This window comes from Pleurodeles waltl, chromosome 11, assembly GCF_031143425.1.
Source record: "Pleurodeles waltl isolate 20211129_DDA chromosome 11, aPleWal1.hap1.20221129, whole genome shotgun sequence".
Taxonomy (NCBI): domain Eukaryota; kingdom Metazoa; phylum Chordata; class Amphibia; order Caudata; family Salamandridae; genus Pleurodeles; species Pleurodeles waltl.
Genome location: NC_090450.1, coordinates 877,081,491 through 877,098,219, shown reverse-complemented (window position 1 = coordinate 877,098,219; position 16,729 = coordinate 877,081,491). Strand labels below are relative to the sequence as shown.

The 16,729-nt window shown below is 44.7% G+C and overlaps 1 protein-coding gene across 3 annotated transcripts in view; it reads left to right on the top strand.

Moving 5' to 3' along the window:
* Positions 1-16,729, top strand: part of LOC138266222 (aldehyde dehydrogenase family 3 member B1-like) — a 206,054-nt gene that overhangs the window by 41,082 nt on the left and 148,243 nt on the right. For all 3 annotated transcript variants that reach the window (XM_069214739.1, XM_069214737.1, XM_069214740.1), the window contains exon 2: positions 10,854-11,046. In XM_069214739.1, the coding sequence (XP_069070840.1) occupies positions 10,854-11,046 (193 nt within the window). The remainder of the gene's footprint in view (positions 1-10,853; positions 11,047-16,729) is intronic.

The window sequence follows — 16,729 nt, the reverse complement described above, 5'->3', positions numbered from 1 at the left end:
TTATGCTTGTATGTACTTAATGATGGGGACACTGCTTAGTGCTGAATAAATACACCCCAGGAAGGAGGAAGTGGGAGAGCAATCACGACTGGCACCCTGAGCAGAAACTACACAAACTTTGGACAAGTTAATTGTTATTGATGTCCACCAATTCTCTTGCAGGCTAAGGCAGATCTCTTCACAAGGGCGGGCAGGTGTTGGAAACAATTGCCAGGGGTTGAATTGCTTTATCTACAATAGGCAAAATGTGGTAGTTTTGCACCAGAGGGTAGGCAATGCTAATAGTGTATTCATTTTTGTTAGTTTTAGGAGAAATGCATAAAAAATAAGAAAATAGTGCCGTAGGCTTAAAACATGAGCAAATGCTCCAGTTTGAAGCGGCCGACAGTAGGGCAGCCTGATGCTAGAACTGAAATCCGAGGCAGCTGCAGCACTGGGGCTGTACCTTGGCAGGTAAGTTCAGATGGGGCCATTTCGTGGGGACACACCGGTGGCAGGTCACTTCCCTCTCTTTTATGCTCTTTCTATGGACTCAGCGCTGTTCATTTCTTTCTCCCACACGTTCGTACTGCTCTCTGCGTCTCACACAATGGACAGAAGCACGTGTAGGAGCTCTTCAGTCCATTCATGAGCAAATGTATTACATTATGTGTTTTTACAAAATATTTTCCAATTTGCATGTTTTCTACTGTGATTTTTTTTATTTATGGGCCGGGACACTGCAATTATACAATTCTGCAATGTTATCGTTATAGATAGGGCCACAGGCTTTATGCGGTGGGGAGGAACCAAATTACATAGGTGGCAAGGGGAGGCAAACATTGCACCCCTTTTCTTGAAAGTATTACCCCTTTTTGGCATTTACATACATGTTAACACTAGCTGGGCAAAGGCTTCACCACATTAGTACCAGTTTGACACCCAAGTATCGCAGTAAGCAACAGAATAGTGACCTGTCAACCTTTGCAAACGGCTTTCCGCTGTGTGGCAACACGCGTACACGTTTGATTTTACAGCTAGAAACATATTTTTTGTTAAAATCTGCAGATTAAGCAGCACATGATGAATTAAGTGGCAAATGCGGCAAAACTGAATAACATGGAAAATGCAGTTACCACAAAATTGCATGTCACTGGCTCTGTTTATAATGATGAATTTACCACATAAACCACCGTCTGCTGTCTAATGTGCAGCTTTCACAAAAGATGTGTTTCTAGCTCAGAGACTGCTAAAGCACTGCTCACTAAATGTGCCTAAAAGTTGTTACATGCAGCGGTAGATATTTTGCAATGGCTGACTCGTCGTCTTTGAGTTGCTGACTGCTGTATTAGGTGTTCACTGGTGTTTCTGAGGTATGTCTTTGTTCAGTAAGCATTAATCGTTGTTAAGGTGGGAAAATAAAACAACACTTTTGCAGATTGTGCTGCACAGTTTCTCTTGTCTTGCCGCGTGATTTAGTAAACCGTGCCACTTAATTTGGCCCCACATTGCCACATACTTCTAGTGGCCGTGCCTGTAGGCGAGGGCAGACATTTTTTTACCCATGTGGTGCTACCACTATTTTTGATGGCATCAGCTGGAAACAGCTCTCTAAGCGATTGTGGGCGGTGCCTGACTTGCAGCTGACTGCTCATCTTGATCAGCAGTTCAGAGACACCACTAAGTGATGTCATTTCACTGCTGACCGTCTACCTGAGGAACTCTCCCATGAGTACAACATAACACTTTTATCTGGGACGTGAACATGTCATCAAAGAAAGACACTAGTCGGTGTTAACGCCCATGTGGATCGCCTATCATTTAGTTTGCCTTTAATTTTTTTAAATCTATTTGATAATGTTTTTGCCAGGGAAAACCTGATGTTCTTGTTTCAGTTTTACAGAAGCGTGAAGGTAGATAAATATATCTCAGTACATCTATAAAGCACAATGAGCAAAGCAGGGGGCCTAAAATAAAGACGATATAGCTATCTTTCAGGTTAAGAAGTTATATGAAAAGCAGCACTTTAAAAATAATGCAATGTCCTAAATGCCACTTGAACCTAATTACATGCTAACACTAAGTTGTACTCTCTACGTACTTGGACAACTCGGATTCACTCCACACTTCTCATTGTTGACACAAGCTCTTAGCTTCTTTTTCTTAGCAACCTTCAGCTACTGGCTTTAGATAGTGTCAGGTGCACCTCGGGTGACCCGCAGGGACATTGTCTCACTGTTTTCATTTGGCTCTCTGGGTGTGTCCATCAGTCTGCAGGTGAATGCATGAGGGGCTATCTTAAACGAGCCAGAGAGCGAGAGTTGACAAAAGCGTCTGCAAAATGGATGCTAAAAAGAGTAAAGCAGCACTTCATGTCTGATGTTAAGCAAAAACTTAGATTTTACTAAAATTATAATGTACTTATTTTGAGGGGCTTTCAGCCAGTCCTCTCCACCCATTGTCTCGTTGTCATTCACATTTTCTTCTGTCAACTACAGCATACAGCGCGGGGCAGAGTTTCAGCCCAGCTTTTGCCCACACTGAGCATTGTTTGTGTGTGGGCGAAGCTTCCACTGTCCATTCACATGTGGTACCTGTTCTTTGTCTTGCTGAGGAAATCTTTTTCTCTCTATATAAAAAAGGTAGTCTATTCTGGCGATGGTTGGTGGTGTTGCTTTTAATAAAGATGTGTTACTTTCTTGGCCCCGCACATAAATCACAGGCGTGAGGTTTCAGAGTTTCCTTGAGGATTCCAAGCCTCTCTACTAGGATTCATGGCTTTGGTGTTTGTGTGTTGGCTAACAACTCTCGATGTTTCTGGCTAGGGTTTCACACACGAAGTCCATTTTCCTCCGTTGCAGAGTTTGAAAGCTTTGGACAGAGGACGGTATCTTTCAATATTTTTCGCTGGTAACAATGTAATCGCTCAGTGAGTTTAACAAACCCTATCTTGCCGTTTAAATCACGATGTTTTAAAGCTCCTTTATATGCTGTTCTGTGTAATGTTCGTATAAGATTCCTGAAATCATTCTATCGCCACGGAATCACTTTAAAGGGCCATATTTGAATTTGCCACAAACGAGTACTGGAGAATCCTAAACCTCGCAGACAGAAGCTCATCTGGCCAAGGGTTGGTTGTTGTGCAGCGAGCATAGCCAGAGTTCATTTTTTTTCCTCCAGCTTTACAGCGCAGCTCCTTGTGAGACCTTTTGTTATAAAGTCTTTAAAATATACATAGCATGGTCTCTGGCTCCAATGGAATATTTGTTACATCTGGCGTGAAAGCACAGCATCCTGCGTGCTTGTTGTTACCAATCCTTTAAAACAGTGGTTCCCAACCTTTTGACTTCTGTGGACCCCCACTTTATCATTACCGGGGCCCGGGGACCCCCACTGGATCATTATTGGAATTCGGGGACCCCCTCTATTAAGCAGTCACTGAAAGCTGGGGACCCTATTAATATTATAAAAATTTTTGAACAGTCGTTGTCCCCCTGAGGAGGCGTCACGGACCCCCAGGGGTCCCCGGACCACAGGTTGGGAACCAATGCTTTAAAATATATGTAGACTTGGCTTTGGCTCCACCAAGAACAATATATCTCTCATATCTCATTCTTTTGGCTGTTTATTGTCCCTTCTGGCTTCAAGGAAGTGCTTCCACGGCTGGAATGCAAGCAAGATTACGTCACATCTGAAAAGTACACTCATTCATCACACTTTTGGTCACATTGAAATATTTATCTATTAAATGTTCCAGAAGGCAGTTCCTTTCTACAAACAGTTGCTTATGTGCCACTATGCCAATAGTAATGCTCAGTTTTTAGTTAACCCTCCTCGGTGGTTACCACTGCTAATACAGTTGTAAGGAGTACATAGTATTCCACAGTGTGACCATTTTCTCCATATTAACCCTGCTTATCTGGGAAAATACCAGTTTTGGGTACTCCTATCGTTTGCTGCTGTTGACCTTGGACAAATCCCCTGGCATAGACCTTAGATTAACGCCCGCAGACTATACAAACTGGTGAATAGATTCTCTTCCCATAGCTTCTTTATCGTTTTTTTTTTTTTTGCTTGTTTTGTTTTTTACGTATGAAACCCCTTCCATGACTTACCACATAGCCTATTTTTACACAAAGTATTCTTAAACAAATTGTTCCTTGAGAAAAGTTCTAGGGTTGAGGGGCCGTGGGCAGGAGGAAGGCCACATGCTCTTTAATTGTACCGCTTTGTTCGTTTCCTACTTTTGTGCTTTTTTTTTTTTTTTTTTTTTTTTTAATGCCCAATCAATCTTCTCTTACCAGCGGACATTTGTGGTAGATGTGTCCTTGAAGCTGAGCAATACCGACTCTTGGGACTATTTTACACCTGGACATAAAAATCCTTGGGGTAATTTAAAGTTCTTGACACATTTGGTTCATACAAAGTACAGAAAAGTGCATATTGACTGAAAATGACACTCTAAGTACTCCACAGTTACTGACATTTACCACACTTTAAAATGCCTACTGGTCTCTCACATCACCTTCCACAATTGTATCAAACAAAAGTAAAGATATTTAATAATGTTGCATCAAGAGGATAACCCACAGGATATTTCTTCAACTGGAATGTAAAGATTTTATAACGCTAAAGTAACCACCACCATACATTATAAGGCTATTGCAAGTCACTGAGACGTTCCATAACCATATAGAGCAGATGTCTCCAACCAGTTGATCACAAGCTACCAGGAGCTCCCAGGCACCTTCAGAGTAGCTCTTAGCCTGGAGTTCATGTTTAAATAAGCACAGGAACACATTTTGCTTTTAAAGTTAGGAAATGCTGTGTTTATTTTACATTATTATCATCCGGCTGCAGATAGCAGGACCTCCTAATGAGCAGTGCTCAGTCAAATTTATGACCCAGGCTGGGGCACAGAGTTGAAGAACTGAAGTATTTAACTCTTAAATAGAAGTCTTTTTCAACTCAATACTGGAGTGTGAGAACAAAATGATGTTTCGGAGTGCTTTTAAATAGGAGAAAATGAAAAGTTACCTTGATAATTAAGTTAACTTTTTGTTTTCTCCCATTTCAGTGTCACATTTACAAACAGAAGGCTTCTTGCTCCCAGAGGCAAGGAGACACTGTGCCATATTTAGAACTGAAAAAAGCCTTTTTTTTTTTTTTGTGAGAGAGATTTAAAGTGCGTTGAGTGCCATATTTTGAACATTTTTTACAACATTTATCTGCATTTTAAATGTCTCATTTAAAAACAAATGGTTGTATGTTTGTTTTATACATGTAAGGGTGCCAAATATAGTGAATGTTATGTCCTGTACCGCAAGTACATACAACACAGGCTCTCAGTCATTCATACATCCCATTCATTTGCACACGTTATTACATCCTTAAAGACCACGCTGTCAGTGACCCACACGGCAGCCTTGTGATAGTGCCCTTAGTCAAAGTATTTTTTCAAACCGTAGTGTCTGGATCTATGGACATTAGCCTTAAAGTTAATGAAGCTGGGCGTGGGGTGTCTGTCTGGTAACAATGTACAAGTTGTTTAGCCTTCAAACGCTCATGTTGATTTTCACTGATGAGAAGTAGCTCTCAGTGTAGAAAAGGTTGGAGACTCCTGATATAGAGGAAAAAGGACGATTCCCGGTTCCTTTGTGAGGTTATGGAAAAGTCTGCGGAACTCTGAGGTGACTTGCAGGATGCTTATTGTGTACGCCAGGTGGTACTTTATCCTAAATAATACATGGGCAAAAGTGCCCCTTTTTGACATAGTCATCCCCACTTTTTGCCTTGGACATGATGCAATCTTGACTGAAAGTGCACTGGATTTCTGCTAACCTGGTCCCCAGTGACAGATCTTTCCCTAAAACTGTGCAATTGCTCCCCAGTAGGCAATACCTCTGCCCTCCCCTGTAAGTCCCTAGTAAATGGTACACCTGGTGCCTATGGTATGGATACCCAAGAGGGTCCCCAAGGGCTGCAGCATGAATTGTGCCTCCCACAGGGACCCCTCACCTAGCACATGCACACTATCCTTGCCGGCTGCGTGTCTTGGTGCAGCTAAAAGTGAAAATGCAAGACACAGCCTGTGCGCCATGTCCCCTAACACTTCATGCAATATATGTATTATACCCCTACTGCAGGCTATACAGCCCTAAGGCAGAGTGCATTACATTGAATGTGAGGCCACATCTGCAAGAGCAGACATGCCCCTGCTATGTCTTTGTCAATTCTTAGACATAGTGAGTGAACAGGACAGTCATTGTAAGTACATGTGCTGGACACTGGTCACTGAGTTTCTCACCTGGTATCCAACATATTGTATTAATAAACCCTCACTGATGCCGGTGGTGGATTTTTAATACATGCACCCAGAGGGCACCTTAGAGGTGCTCCCTGAAAACCTACCACGTACCCATGTGCGGACTGACCAGTTTCAGCCAGCCTGCCGCCATCAGACATGAGCCTGAGCCCCCAAGGGTGAGAGCCTTTGCTCTTGTGGCAGTCATAAACCAAGCTTGCTCTGGGAGCGGTATTTACATACCCCACCCTCCAGGACGACCTACGAACCTGCATTACAAGGCAGGGGGCTTCAAAGAACCCCACCGCCCTGCCCTTTGTATGCAGGTCGGGCTTCTCTCAAAGGAGAGATGCCGACCCCTACCCCTTGCCCTAGGGCCCATCTGGCACCTGGACAGGTGGGAAATTTAGTATTTAGGGAGGTGTCCGCCCCGGAGGTCAGTCCCACCCCTAAGGTGAGCTGCCTGATGGGACACAACTTTCAGAAATCTACCACCTTGGTGTTGGAAGATTAAGGAACTGTGGGACACGGTTATGCCCACTTCCCACACAAAAAGTGGACGTATAGGGGATGTAGTGACCCCAGGGATGAGTTGCCCGTTGGCTACTACCCTACACTCCCCAAAACACCCCTAAAATCAGTAGTTAGGGGAGCCCATGGCTCCAGGTAAGCAGATTCCTGCTGACCTATGAAGAAGCACACTCAAGCGCCGCAAAACAAAGCCTGAGGAAGAAGCACCCGACATGACCCCAGCCCTGCTGGCCTGCCTGCTGTTCCCGCTGACTTACACCAAAGTGGACTTGTCCTGCAAGCAGCTGTGCCTCCAAAAGCTTGGGAGACCTGCTGCCTGCATCTTGTAGGCACCCCAAGACAACTACGAGGACTCCGGACCACAGAAAACCCAATACCGGAAAGCAGCACTGCACCCATGCCACCTAGCTCAAGTTGAATTGGGCTAATGGTGCCAACATGGTCACCCAGCCCTCCGGATACAAAGCCCACCTTAGATTTGCCCACTGTGGACTCTCCAATGTCGCCTGCATCATTTGCACGCAGGCCCCATCAACCATGAGTGCTCGGGTGGAGAAAAACCCGACACCTCAGGACACCTCTGCACCCATCACTCCTGGCTTGTAGAGAAGAGGACTGAAGGTGTCCCTTCATCCCCAGACATCTCTAGATTGGAACCCACTTGTTGGTTCTTCCTGATGGGATCCCCAGTCCTCACCCGCAGCTTCTTTTCAACCAGACCAGTCCCCACAGAGTAACATTGGGCACCCGACGCCGTACTACACCTCTGCACCCGGCTGTCCCAGTTCCGCCCGGTCTGCCCAATACTTAACTAAAGTCCAGGAGATTGGCCTTGTAAGGCCCTGTACTATACCTGAATGCAGTACTTCTTTTTCTCTCAACTGGATAACATTGCAGCTTTTTAGAAATTGCAGTTGACTTTTCAAAACTGTAAAGATTCTTCTTGCAAAACGTACTTTACTTATCGTATTGATTCTGGTGCCATAACAGAAATAAAGATACTTGTTGTTTTTATAAATTGGTGTGAATCTCCTTCTTGAGTCGTGTGTCTCATTTATTGACTATGTGTGTATTTGTAGATGTCTCACAGTCCTCTGATAAACCCTAGGCTGCTCAACCACACTACACCCTAAAAGAGCACCTTGGCTTTGCTAGAGCAAGCCCCTGTCCACTGGTAAGGGAACCCTTGGACTCTTTGTGTGATATATCTCATTTGATATATCATATAAAGGGCCAGCTTTCTACAGGCACACCATCACCTTTCCCACAAACCACTTAAAACCTTGGTGTGTAGCTCTTTCATATGAAAGAGCAAGCACGTTTGTAAACATGAAGAATAAAAAATAAAACTTCGAGTGCAAAATTAAGCACACCAAAAACCTGTTAGAAATTTGTTGCAAACGGATATTAGAAACAGTGCAATTCAAGTCAGTTTAAAAAAAAAAAAAACGATAGTAGCGCTGAATGTGTAGAACCATGCATAAATATTCTAGCTTTTCTCTAAGGAGTGCAAAAAATAAACACATTCTCTCTGTCATTGTAAGCTAGTAAACTAGAGCAGAAGAAAGAAAAGCAAGCTTTAGTAGCAGGCATTGTAAAGTCAGAACTAACTGTAATAACTCATAGTTGAGTTCTGTCTTTTCATTTTAATCGGTGAATGTGTGCATCAGATGTCTCTGATTTATAAAGAAATTAGAGACTGTCCTTTACAGAATCCCATGTATTATGTGGTATCCTTGTTTCGCACCTCTTTTCTCCAAATTTGAAATAACGCTCCTTTATTTGGTAAGTCTATGGAAAACTTAAATTAAAAAAACAATCTTGTCTCCAGCTTTCTAGGTGTTTAATTCCTTGTTTTTATCTTCCTATTACTTTTTTTTCCATAACAGCCTATTTAGAGTTCTCTAGCTTGTTATCTGTAGCATGCTATTTTTTGTTTTTCATAACCTCTGCATAGTTTCTCAGTTGTAAAATGTAGCTAACATTGACAAAGCCAATAAATCAGTCTCTACTGCCCCAAGGCAGGCATGCACAAATGCGGTGTGCACGTTTCACCTGGCTTTTCCAATGCTTCTTTTTTAGGTCTTGCTGGGGACAACTTTATTTATCTGGGAGACCTGTTATTACCAGTACTTTAAATAACGATGGGCTTTCAGACTGCTCCTGATTTGATGGCATCCCTCCCTGTTTGTGTGTCCGTTTAACCTCGGGATTATTATGGCCAGGGTCGGCTTTAGGGCAGTGCGAGTGGTGCGGCCGCACCGGGTGCTGACCTCAGGAGGGGCGATGGTGTTTAGCAATCACTTACCAAACTTGCGATTTAAAAGCACCTGCTGAAAGGTTTCTTGTGCGTCCAGCCTTCAGGGAAGCAATTAACATATCAAGATACCTTTTGTGATTAATGCTCCTGCTAGGGAGAGAGCTGGGATTTTAGTCTAGGGAGAGCTTTGACTCACCATAAAGTAGTGTGGAGGGTTAATGTGCCTGTTTTCCCTTTTGGGTCTGCTTTTCTACCACTGCCGTCAGCTGTTCTTGCCCATGTCCTTCACTGTTTCCTGTCGCTGCCGCACCCACCTTATTCTTTGCCCCGTATGATCACTCGCCTTGCACCCTTGATAATTGTTGATCAGAATGCCTCTCTTGTCATCTCCCCATCATCGCTCCGCATTGGTCTTATCACCCCTCCTACTTCCCCTAGAGCATACATGTCATAACTCACTCCCCCTGAATTCTTTTCACCCCTTTTCTTTGCCAGAACCTCAATCCTTGATCACTTTTCCTTCAACTCAGTGCTTAATTTGTTGAAGCATAAGTCCCAGGCCCTAAAGTTTTCCTTCAAAAGGCCGGTCCTGGTGCAGTTGAATGTCATGTGCCGAATACCAAGGCTACGTAGAGCGGATTCCACCTTAATATCTCTAATTACGCACCAGACACCTCATGCCCCTGTAGATCACTCCTGCATATTCTTTTTCATCCCTGTTTTGTGATGAGATGCAATCAGTGCCAGTGCCGAAAAATAAGTGCAAGTGGGCCCCACCTGCAACCACTGGCTCAAATTAGGCAATGCTTCAACCTAATCAATTCCCGCCGTCTTTTGCTTTAGACCCGCCCACTTTTTTATGACTCCCCCTGTCTTTTTCCTCCCCTGCCTGCCTATATTGATCACCATGACCACTATCCCATCCTCTTCACTGCCGTGCCTTCATGCCTTGTGGCTCCCTGTGATCACTTTCCACTCATTGCTTCCCTGCTATGTCTTTCTCTCGCCCGGTTTCCCTCACACACGCTGGTGGCTCCTACCTTGCATGTTCCATGAAAAATCAAAAGGGTTGTTCCTTAAAGTAGCCAAAACAGTTCTATTGTTTATACAAGTATATGGTGCGACCTAATAATACTATGGTGACTTCTTCCAGAACATACAGTAGATGTACTCAGGCTCTTATATGAATGACATTTAAAACCCGCTTACCTAAACAAATACCTTGGAATGTAAACAAAGTACGTGAAAGGAATACAGAGCATATAAGAGTGTTTTCTATTATACGATTACCGGTTGGTCTAAAAACTCAATCAATTACTAGACTCTGAATAGGATGTAGCATGGAACAGACGTGGTGAATTGAAAGTCGGTGTTTCTTGAATACATGAATTAGGTGAAGTGGCAGATAACATATGTTCAAAATGTATCTTCATCGCGGAAAAAAATGTGATCACATATTTAAGTACATAAGTTTGTTTAACCTACATAAATGTGTGTTTTCTTAAGTTTCACAATTTCGTTAATACATCCACGATCGATTATTTTATAGCTGAATTTAATTTGAATCTCATTAGGGCAAATGATTATCCTTTTGGCTCATGACTCCGAATCTTGTGCTATTTAAAGACTATTTTTTTTGTTTAGCAGATTAAGACTCTTAAGTATATTTTTGTAATTATTACTCAATGTTAGTATACTATGTATGTATTACCATGGATGATTTTATAATTGTTATGACTCTGTTCTTCAGCTTTGAATAAAACTTTTTTCCTTCTTCAGGACAGTAGTCGAATCTCGGAAACCATCCACCTCATCGATTTGTGAAGAAGTCCTTCGAAAATCCCGGAATGCACTCTCATCTGGGAAAACCAGGACTTTGGAATTTCGAATTGCTCAATTAGAAGCTATTTTTCAGATGCTTGAAAATAATGCAAATCAGTTTGTAGAGGCATTGCACAAGGATTTGCGACGGGTATGTATGAGCTGTACAAGTGCTGCAGTATTTTTTTCCCTTTGTCAGTTATAAAGGGATGTCGCTGAATGTCTTGTGGGCCTTATTCACAGAAGTGCCAGCTTTAAACAACAGTTTTTCACAGAGGTTTACTACTACACTTGTTATACATTTCTGAAATCAAAGTCGACATGGCACCTCTCCAAGGGTGGTATGCCCACAAACCACTGCCTGTGGCATCGGTAAGTCACCCCTCTAGCAGGCCTTGTGGCCCTAAGGCAGGGTACACTATACCACAGGTGAGGGCATAGCTGCATGTTCATTATTGGACATTGTAAGTGCAGTGTGGCCATATTGAATAAATGGGCTGGGAGTTTGTCATTTACGAACTCCACAGCTCCATAATGGCTTCACTTAATACGGTGAAGTTTGGCATCAAACCTCTCAGCACAGTAAACCCACACTGATGCTAGTGTTGGAATTATTGAAAAATGCACCCAGAGGCCAAACTGCTAGTGAAGGACTGACCGGTCCGTGCCAGCCTGCCACTTCCAGATGAGTTTCTGACCACATGGAGTGAGAGCCTTTATGCTCGCTGTGGCCAGAAATAAAGCCTGCACTGGGTGGAGGTGCTTCACACACCCCCCCCCTTCAGGAACTGTAACACCTGGCAGTGAGCCTCAAAGAGTCAGTCCTCTTGATATAGTGCCCCAGGGCACTCCAGATAGTGGAGATGCTTACACCCCCACCACAGACAAAGCCCCACTTTGGCGCAAGTCAGGTGGGAAAATTAGGTAAAACAAGGAGTGACCACCTCAGTTGGGACCACCTCTAAGGTGTTCAGAGCTGAGGTGACCCCCTCTTTGCAAAATCCTCTATCATAGTTTGGAGGACAGGGACCAGTAGGGATAGGTCTGTTTTCCCTCCCAAAAGGGAGTGGACATAGGAAGGGTGTAGCCACCCTGAGGGACAGTAGCCATTGGCTACTGCCCTCTGATCACTGTAACGCCCCAAAATCCAGAATTTAAGCCTCCCCTGAACCTAGCTCATCAGATTCCTGGCGACCTCACAAGAAGGACTGCTAAGCTGGCCCCCAGCAGAGAAGACTGAAGATGCAAACTGACTTGGCCCCAGCCCTAACAGCCTGTCCCCAGCTTCAAAAGCCCTTCAACAAGAAGACAACACATCCTGCAGGACCAGTGACCTCTGAAAAGCCTCCAGAGGACTGCCTGCACTCCAGAGGACCTAGAACTCCTGTGGACAGTGGCCTTGTCCAAGAAGAAACTCCATCCAAGGACTCCAGAGCCTCCCCAGATCTGTGAGTCCTGTCCACTCTGCACCCGAAGCCCATGTCCTGTGTCCAGGTGGCCCAACTGACTAGAGCTGGTCCCCAGGTGGTTCTGAGCAAGTGCGCACCCTGGGTTGACCCCTCCTGTCCACCACAACAACGCCTGCAGCCTGAATCCGTAGGACCCTCCCTGACCTCGACAGAACAGGACAAAGATTCCAGACGGCAAAAGGTACCCCTGCACCCGCAGCCCCCTGGACTTGGGGAATCAGACCTTTAGTGTAGCAGCATCCAGCAGGTGGATCCCCCTCCTCCAGTCTTTGGTTTCCCGGAACCAATCCCGTGGACTTCACCTGCAGCATCTTTGGGGTCCAAGGGTCCCCCTATAGGAAAGCATTGGGAGCCTGAGGCTGTGTTTGCACCCGAATTGCTGAGGGTGTGTGTTTGGTGCTGACCTGTGCCACCCCCCCCCCCAACTGGTGCTCCTCTAAATCCCCCAGGTCTGCCCTCCGAAGACGCAGGTACTTAACTGCAAGGAGGTCTGATTCAGAGTACCCTCAGTCTCCATAGGAGCCCATGTTAAATCAACCTCAACTTTGACCTCTGCACCCAGCCTGGCCCCGTGATGCTGGTGGTGGGTGTTTAGGGTTAACTTGATCCCCAACCTGTGGACATCCTAACGTCCAGAGACTGGAACTGTAAGTCTTGTACTTACCTTCAAATCGTACTAACTTTTCTTTCCTCCTAGAACTGTTTTTGAAAATTGCAGTGCCAACATTTAAAACAGATTGCTATTTATTAAAAAACCGTATAACTTGCCAATGCTGAACAAAGTGGTATGGATAGATATGATGGATACTTACTTGCAAATGTACCTACCTGCAACTTGATTTTTGTGGTTCTAGAAATAAAGTAACAAAACATATTTTTGCTGTATAAAAACCATTGACCTGGAGTTGGTCATTGAGTGTGTGCTTCACTTTATTGCCTGTGTGTGTACAACAAATGCTTTGTTCTGCCCCCTGATAATCCTAACTGCTTGACCACACTACCACAAAAGAGAGCATTTGTATTACCTACTTTAGCCTCTGTTAAGCCTCTGGGGAACCCCTGGACTCTGTGCACCCTATATCTCATTTTGATACAATATATACAGAGCCAGCTTCCTACATTGGTGGATTAGTGGTGGGTTCTAGGACTTTGCATTTACTGGACTAGTCAGCCAATACCTGATCGCACAACTAAATTCCAAAATTGCCTTTAGAAACTGATTTTTTAATTTGACAATTTTTTCTAAATTTTCAAAAGTCCTGATAGGGCCTTAGTTAAATCCCCTTTAGCATTTCGTTTTAGATTTAAACATTATTTTAGGTTTGGGGTTAGTAACTAGAAGTAGTTTCTAGTTCCTAAAATGTAACTCCCAACTTTCGTAACATAATTAGCAGCTCAGAGGAAATGGTTGTGTATCTCAACCTCACCCCTTACCTCCATCTAGGGATGGGAGAGTTGAGGACCCTCTGTAGACTGAAGAAGATTAAGACGAGTTCCAACCCTACCAAGGTCAAGCTCAGGAGCTCTTGGCAGAGTATAAAAGGGACCACCCTGCTGAGGAATAAGCTCTCTCTTCAGATAGGAACGATATTAGAGATGAGGATGAACTCCCCCTTCCTCAACTAAGTAGGGAGATCAGGGCCCCAAGGCCCTGATCTCCCTATGGATAGCGCTCACAGGATCTGGATCTTCTACAGGGGAGTTCAGTTCATCTGGGCACATTGAGGGCAGCCTCAATGAAGAGGACATCCTTTTAGCAAAGGTGGCCAAAAGATTAGCTTTGGAGCAACAGCTTCTATCTATAGAGAGGAAGAGAGCAGAAATGGGCTTATTACCCATTAATGGTGGCAGCCACTTAAATCGGTCAAGAGAGCATTCTGATGTCCTAAACATTCCCAAAGGGATAGTCTCTAAATACGAAGAACGTGATGATATCACCAAATGGTTCACAGCTTTTGAGAGAGCTTGCACAGCCAGAAAACTAAACAGATCTCATTGGGGAGCTCTCCTTTGGGAACTGTTTACTGGTAAGTGTAGGTAGGGAGAGACTCCTCACAGTTACTGGTGCAGATGCTGAATCCTACGACCACATGAAGGCTACCCTGATTGAGGGCTTTGGATTCACCACTGAGGAGAATATAATTAGGTTCGGGGGGCTCACAAAACCCCAAGCCAGTCCTGGTTTGATTTTGTAGACTACTCATTGAAAACTCTAGATTGTTGGATAACTGGCAGTGGAGTGCATGCCTATGATGGGCTTTATAATTTGTTTGTGAAAGAACGTATTTTTAGTAACTACTTCAATGACAAGTTGCATCACTATCTGGTAGACCCAGGGCAAACTTCTCCCCAAGAATTGGTAAAGAAGGTAGACCATTTGGTCAAGACAAGGGTGACCAAGACTTCCACTGGGGGTGACCAAAAGAAAGGGGTCACAAAGCCTCCCCAAGGGAAGGGTGGTGAGACACCTAAGGACAAAAACAGAGAGTTCTCAAAAGGGCCCCAAAAACTTGCACAGGAGGAAGCGCCTGAGCCTCTTCACAGTCGACAAGTGGGTACAAGGGTGAAAACTTTGATCCCATGAAGGCCTAGTGTCACAACTGTAAGCAGCTTGGACACCAAACTGGAGATTTGGGCTGTCCCAAACCGAATCCCCCAGCACTGCTCCAGTTAGTGCTGGTATAGCCAGTCTCCAGGTGGGATCAACAGTGTAGCGAAAGCAAATCGGGGCTCACACTGAGGCTACTTTAGTCTCTGAGGGTGGGGTAGATGTTGCCACACTTGCTGTTTGGCCACCTAACATGCAAAAATACAGACAGTACCTCTTAATGGGACAAAGGTAGAAGCCCTGAGGGATACAGGTGCCAGTGTCACCATGGTGACGAAGAAACTAGTTTCCCTAGGACCGTATTTTGCTGGACAAACCTATCCAATTACCAATGCTGATAATGTAACTAAAGTCCATCCCATAGCTATGGTGACTTTAAAGTGGGGAGGGGTTTCTGGCCTAAAACAGGTAGTGGTCTCTTCTGTAATCCCAGTGGAATGCTTGCTAGGGAATGATCTGGAGTCCTCAGCTTTGGCTAAGGTAGAGCTCGAAACCCATTCAGCCATGCTGAGAGTCCCTGAACTGGTGTGTGAGAAAACAAGAGGACAGGGTGAAAAAGAAGTGTTTGTTCCTGGAATAATGACCCAACCTTCCAAGAAAAAAGGCAATACTGGGGGACCAGCTTCTGAGCCACACATGACCTCTCTTCTCAGGAAGATGTCTTATCCCCTGAGGGAACTGAGTCTTTGGAGCTGGATCCTTACCAGGTAGAGCTTTTGGGCATAGGGGGACCCTCAAGGGAACAGCTGTGCCAGGGAAAAAAAAGACTTGTCCCACTCTTGAAGGCCTGAGGCAGAAAGTAGCTGCACAGGAAAAGGGAGATGTCAGTGGCTCCCACAGGGTCTATTGGAAAGATGGACTCCTGTACACTGAGGTCAGAGACCCCAAACCTGGTGCAACCAGGAGAGTGGTAGTGTCTCAGCAGTTCAGGGTGTTTATCCTAACTTTGGCCTATGATATCCCCCCTAGTTGGACATCTGGGACAAACAAACATGTAGTGGGCTTGTCATTCACTTCTATTGGCCCAATATGTCTCAGAAGGTGAAGGAGTTTTGTAACTCCTTTGTCACCTGCCAAGCCAGCGGTAAGGCAGGTGGCCACCAAAAGCCCCCCTTCATTCCATTTCCTGTGGTAGGGGGTTCCCTTTGAAAGGGTTGGTGTGCACATTGTGGGTCCACTTAAGCCACCCAAGGAAATCAGTACATAGCGGTATTAGTGGATAATGCTACCAGATACCCTGAAACAATTCCCCTTAGGTCTACTACAGCTCCTGAAGTTGCCAAGGCCCTGATTGGTATCTTGACCAGAGTTGAGTTTCCCAAGGAGGTGGTTTCTGACAGAGGTACAAACTTCATGTTAGCTTACCTGAAACACATGTGGAATGAGTGTGGGGTGACTTGCAAATTCACTACACCATTTCATCCATAAACAAATAGACTTGTTGAGAGATTCAACACAACATTGAAGGGCATGATCATGGGGCTTTCTGGAAAAACTGAAAAGGAGATGGGATGTCCTCCTGCCATGCCTGTTTTTTGCCTACAGAGAGGTGCCTCAGAAGGGAGTAGGGGTTTTCCCCTTTGAACTTCTGTTTGGTCACCCTGTAAGGGGACCACTGGCACTTTTAAAAGAAGGCTGGGAGAGACCTCTCCATGAGCCTAAACAAGTTGTGGTGGACTGTGTGCTTGGCCTCTACTCAAGGATGGCTGAATATCTGGAAAAGGCATCCAAAAACCTTGAGGCCAGCCAACAGCTCC